At 32.2% G+C, this 5,964-nt stretch overlaps 1 protein-coding gene across 1 annotated transcript; it reads left to right on the forward strand.

Moving 5' to 3' along the window:
• Positions 1 to 648: 648 nt before the first annotated feature.
• On the forward strand, positions 649 to 4,510 carry LOC131003873 (probable pectinesterase 29). Its single transcript, XM_057930444.1, has 5 exons — positions 649 to 1,040; positions 1,267 to 1,426; positions 2,107 to 2,319; positions 3,892 to 4,139; positions 4,221 to 4,510. Exons 1-5 carry the CDS (start codon positions 835 to 837, stop codon positions 4,387 to 4,389), a joined length of 996 nt encoding a protein of 331 aa, XP_057786427.1. The 5' UTR covers positions 649 to 834; the 3' UTR covers positions 4,390 to 4,510.
• Positions 4,511 to 5,964: the final 1,454 nt, after the last annotated feature.

Consider the following 5,964-nt stretch of genomic DNA (forward strand, 5'->3'; position numbering starts at 1 on the left):
GGCCTACAATTGTTGACCAAATTAGTGAGTAATTTTGACATTTTTAGAACGTGGCCTACAATTGTTGACTTATATAAGTAAACTTTTGCCATTTTAGAAAGTAGCACTTTTAATTGGGACATCCAAAAAGAAATGTGGCCACTTTTATTGGGACGGAGGGAGTACCTCTTTTGATGACAATACATAAATTATGTAGGATTGATGATAGTCTAGATTGATTTTACATACTAACGAAAAAAAAAGATTCTATTTAATCCTCCAATATATTTATAAAATATCCAAGTTAATGCAACAAAGTGATAATTATATTTATAAATTTTATTTATCATTAAATCAATAAATAAAATTCCAAATGTAATTATTTGAGAAAACTTTAACCTTCGAGTTATTATTTAATAATAGTGGTATGTGGTAGACATTATTTGAGCAAAGCGCAGCTATAAATTTGTAGGCAAAAGTCTCATAAATTAACTAGGAAATAGACATTAGGGGTTATCTTCAAGAAATTGGGACGTATGAAATTTACTGAAATCTAACGTAAGAAAAGTGACAAAACTGAAATTAAAGTAGATACATCATAAATAAAATTAACGTATGGTTATAATAACTTTAATAAGAATTAACTAAGTATTATTAACTTCCACGGAAGCCCTTCGAAATCCAATCTCCATATTTTTTTCCCGAAAGAAAGCTCCATAATTGAGAACCAGGATTTTCATTTTCATTATTTTTCTTTTTCTTTTTCTTTTTTATCTTTTCGGAACTCTTTATATATATAATTCTCTTTTGAATTTTCGTGGTTAATAGCTTTCTCTCTTACTATATTACTTAAAAATGGCCAGATTTCTGCTGTGTGCATTATTAACTTGTACAGTTGTTTTTGTGTGTAACCGATTCACAAATGGCATAGAAGATATGCCAACAATCAATGTGGATAAGTCACAAAATTCGAGCTTTTCTAGTATTCAAGCAGCCATCGATTCTGTTCCTTCAAACAACAAGAACTGGATTTCCATCTCTGTCTCAGCTGGAGTTTACAAGTACTACTTCTTTCTTTCCCTTCTTCTCTTAGCTAGCCTACTCCATGCAATATAATTGTTAACATATTACATATATGTGTGTGTGAGAAAGAGTGAGAGGTTTTTTCCTTAATTTATTATAGGACTTATTTGTTTTGTTTATGTATATATATGTGCAAGGGTGGCCAAGTTATATATATCTCTTGAAGTATGTGTGAGTAAGTGTGTGTTTGTAATGGTAATGCAGTGAACAGGTGGAAATTCCTTCAGAAAAGCCATTTATTTATGTAAAAGGAGAGGGAATGGATAGAACTAGTGTTGTATGGGATGGGCATGGTTCTATCTTGACTTCGGCAACTTTTACTTCCTTCGCTGACAATATTGTTGTCTCAGGAATCACTTTTGTGGTAAGAAATAATCTCAATGCTCATTTTCATTTCATTTCGTTAATGCTTAATCAAAACATCAGTTTTACAAAATTCATACCCCTCCGTCCCATATATCTTGAGACAAAACTTTTGGACAAGAAATAAAGTAGTATTTAGTGTGTGAAGTGTGGTAGATTAAAAAGTGAATAGAGGATAAAGTTTTTGTCAAATAAGGAAATGTCTCAAAATAGGTGAGACGCCCAAATTGAAAATAATCTCAAGATAGGTGGGACGGAGGGAATATATGTTTTAGTAATATGATTTTTAAATCTTAGTAATAATACAATTTTTGTTATTTATAACGTCGATTGAAATTAAATGAATTTAAAAATGATGTGATTATAGGAAAAGTACTGGTGAACTAGCCGTCAGGTTACAATGATAATGTTGACGTAGTCGGCCGGCTAGTACAGGAGTACTTTTAATGGATTAATATATAGTTTTAACTTGGCTCGAAATAGACCCATGTCATAAACTGCAGAATTTGTAAAGATCAATTTTGTGCCAAGATTTTAAAAGACATTGTAAACCAAAAATTGAGTAACTGTGGTGTTATTACACGCCCTATATTAATTAAACGATTTTAGTGGATTTTTCATACAAATACATATAAGCCAAGAAGAAACCGAAATGTTAAAATATCTGAATTTTTTGGACAGAACTCTTACAATTATCCTCCAAGCAAGAACGTGAATCCGGTGATGCCGGCGGTGGCGGCGAGGATCTCCGGCGACCAATCGGCCTTCCGCGAGTGTGGTTTCTTGGGGTATCAGGACACATTGTTGGACGATAAGGGCAAACACTACTTCATGCTTTGCACCATTGAAGGAGCCGTGGATTTCATCTTTGGAAATGGTCAATCCATTTACGAGGTAAAATCAAACTCAAATTGCACAAATTTGATTATATTATATATGCTACAATCAACTTTATTGACTTTGATTTGTGCTGTGTAGTAAAACCACACACGGTTCGATTATGTCTTAAAATTTTGGGTAAAGTAGAAATTTAAAAGAGAAGGATGATGTTGAGCGCAATATCCTAACTTTTCAAAATCTGCATTAATTAATTAGACGCAAGGAATTGGTTCGTCATTTATTTATTAAACGTGGACTTATAGTTATAACCTTGTTTGTAATTTGTAGGATATGTTAAGGATGAAACCTTGTTACTCAAAAAATTTCAAAAGTGTTGTAATAATTGTAATTGTTTGAGTTTATTTCTGGAAAAGGTTAATCTCTCCATTAGAGAAAGTCCTAAGTCAAACTCCAATAAATGCCATAAGAAATCTTAAGCTAGAAATTATAATAGGTGGATAGGAACAATTACATGTATCGGAAAGATAGATTATGTAAAAGGTAGATTAAAAAATCACAAAATTTCCTGTGCACCCGGGTGTACGGTACACCCGGGTTATATCCAACCCAGATCCTGATACCAAATCTAACTCAACTGAATTATCCTACCTGAATATCATGTGTGTTAGTGTCATTTCGCTATAGTGTTAGTGTCATTTCAATATAATATTAGTGTCATTTGTAAAATAAAATAGTGTTAGTGTTATTTTTAAAATAGTGTTATTTGTAAAACAAAATAATGTTAGTGGTGTGTTAGTGTCATTTCAAGAAAAAAAAATGGATTTGAATAGTCCAACTGAATCAGGATTCGGGTCGGGTACAACTCGGGTGTACAGACCACCTCTTAAAAAATAGAGCGCCTTTCTTGAAATATTCTTCCTTGCTTGAAGAATTAAAAAATAAACAGTAAAGGTAATTTAACATAGAAATTGCATTCCTAAAATATATTCAATTAGTAGATTTTTCGTATAAGTATTTCTTTATTAATTTCTCGCTTGAATTTGTTCTTACATAGCTTTTTGTTTTGGAAACCAATGAAATTAATATTGTATATTTGGGGCAAAATTTCAGCCACTTTGAAAATCTCCCAAGTGATCCCAAATAATTGATTCGAGTTGAGAAAGTAGATGATAAATAATTGATTCGAGTTGAGAAAGTAGATGATCTTGGGATTATTGCAATTGAGTTTAGTACTATAGATTGTCTAAGCGTAGGATGCTAAATAACAACTTTAATTAATTAGCTAGCCTCTCATAAACTCAATGTTTGTATAAATATTAGAAATGAATATTTGGCTCATTTCTCCCTTAAAAGGCTTTGTAAGAGAAAGGATTGCCTCACCATATATAAATATTAGAAATGAATATTTGGCTCAACCAATGTGGGATACTTTAACATATAACAAAGGGACAACAATATTACAGTAGTAGAGGTAATCCATTTCGGCCCAACTGGATCATGCATGTTTTATTCGATATAAAGAAATTATATATGTGTATATACACAAACAAATACTCACTCCATAGTGACTAGTTTTTATAGTAATTTTTTTACTATAATGAAAAAAATGAAATTGTTTAATGACAGAAATGCAACATATCATTGAACGTAGGAATACCAAACCCTGGTTCAACCGGTTACATAGCTGCACAGGCACGACAAAGTCCGGAGCAAAGAAGTGGGTTTGTGTTCAAAGGGTGCAGCGTGGGCGGAGAGGGCCACGCCCTCCTCGGTAGAGCGTGGAAGCCTTACTCTCGAGTCATCTACTACGCCTGCTCTCTCTCAAACGTCGTCGTTCCACGTGGCTGGGACGCCTGGGATTTCGTCGGCCAAGAGTAACTAACATTTATTAATTCATTTCCTCAACCCTAATTCATCTTTTTCTTTTAATTTTGATTGGCGTTGATGATTATCAGGAGCAGAATAACTTTCGTGGATGAAGAATGCTGGGGAGCAGGATCCAACAAGTCGGAGCGCGTAAAATGGGAGAAAACCCTAACTCCGCAAGAGCTCGACTCCTTTACTAGCATCTCTTACATCGACACTGGAGGCTGGATTCGCAAGCTGCCTATACACATTAATTGAACTCAATTCTTAGCTCTTTGGGTTAAGGATTATGTTTCCACACAGCTTTTCATAGCTTCGAATTGGATTAATGTAGTATACGTGTAATTAATTTACATGAAATAATTAAACTATATATGTGTATTTGATATTCATGGTTGGTATAAGTATAGACCTGAACTGAGTAGCGCTAACCTAGTATTTCTAGTCAGGGACGGATCTAGAAATTTAATAATGACCGGGCGAGATTTCACCGGATGATTCTAATAAAGTTTTAATAAAGAAAACGAGTTGAATCTTGAATAATTATTTGAAATGACACAATTATGACCGGGCGAGATTAACATATATAGATAAAAAAAAATTAAAATCATACATTTATAGGTAACAAAAAAAAAAATTTGACCGGGCGACGGCCTGGGGTGCCTGGCCTTTAGATCCGTCCCTGTTTCTAGTTTGCTATCAAAACCTAGCTATATATAAGCTAATTAAGCGTGGTGTCCAATTAGGGATTACGCATTTTTGATAGCACCTATCGGCATGAATATTGAATATTATTTTCAAGTCAAGAGATTAAAGAGAAAACGAAGAATTAGAAGAGTTGTTGGGGAATTTTATTTTATTATTCAAGAAGAACCAAACAAGAATCTTTGTTTACTCATTATTAGCATTAGTTTAAGCTTTGGGCTTATCCATTATAATTGTTCAATTATCCGCCCATTAGTGGCTAAAGTAGTTTATATAGTACTTAATTAGTTTTAGATTATTATTCATTTAAACACATCTGCAGACTTGACCAACTTTTTGTAGAAGCAATCAGTATTATTCATTTTGTTTCTTTCACCATTCCTCATTTCAATTTTTGTGGTTATTTTATTACGAATTATTATAACCAATTTCTTTTCTTTCGGTAACGATTATGGAGGCACGTACACTAGTGCGATTATTCTATGAAATTTAATACTCCCTCCATCCCATTTATCTTGACACACTTTCCTTTCTAATTTATCTCATTTATAATGACACTTTCCAAAAATAGTATGTGGTCCCTAAATTATCTACACACAACAAATTAATAAATAGTCTCTACACATTTTACACTCTTAATTAAGTCTTAACCCTTTATTCTTAATTAACTTCCCTACCCAAATCAAATATGTCAAGATAAGTGGGACAGATGAAGTATATATGTTCTTTAAACTTTAATTCTCATGCAAGTATTGTGATTCTTTCGTGGTAATGTAAATATACTGCAATTGGACTATTTATTAGGATTCAAACCTAAGATTATGAATGTGCAAATATTTTATAAATTAAGTATAAATACTTATATTAAATGAAGTTCGTAATTTTTATGTTAAATGAGTCTTTTATTCAAACTATTTCCAAAATATACATTATTGCAAGCATTTAAGAGAATATTATTCGTTTATGTTTTGGCACGTTTTACATTTTTTTTTCTTTGTTTTTGGAAAGAGTAACAAAATTATTTAAAAGACGCATTAACTATAAGTCATTCTTACTCTATCACTTTTAATTATAATGAGAACCTTTTATTTTTTTTTACAGATAATCAGATAGTTGTAATGTGACATT

Source organism: Salvia miltiorrhiza, unplaced genomic scaffold (genome assembly GCF_028751815.1).
Source record: "Salvia miltiorrhiza cultivar Shanhuang (shh) unplaced genomic scaffold, IMPLAD_Smil_shh original_scaffold_282_1, whole genome shotgun sequence".
Taxonomy (NCBI): domain Eukaryota; kingdom Viridiplantae; phylum Streptophyta; class Magnoliopsida; order Lamiales; family Lamiaceae; genus Salvia; species Salvia miltiorrhiza.

Coding starts and splice junctions, on each gene's coding strand:
- LOC131003873 (XM_057930444.1), top strand. CDS start 835: ATGGCCAGATTTCTGCTGTGTGCATTATTAACTTGTACAGTTGTTTTT. Junction 1,427..2,106: donor TCTCAGGAATCACTTTTGTG/GTAAGAAATAAT, acceptor TTTTTTGGACAG/AACTCTTACAATTATCCTCC. Junction 4,140..4,220: donor TGGGATTTCGTCGGCCAAGA/GTAACTAACATT, acceptor GATGATTATCAG/GAGCAGAATAACTTTCGTGG.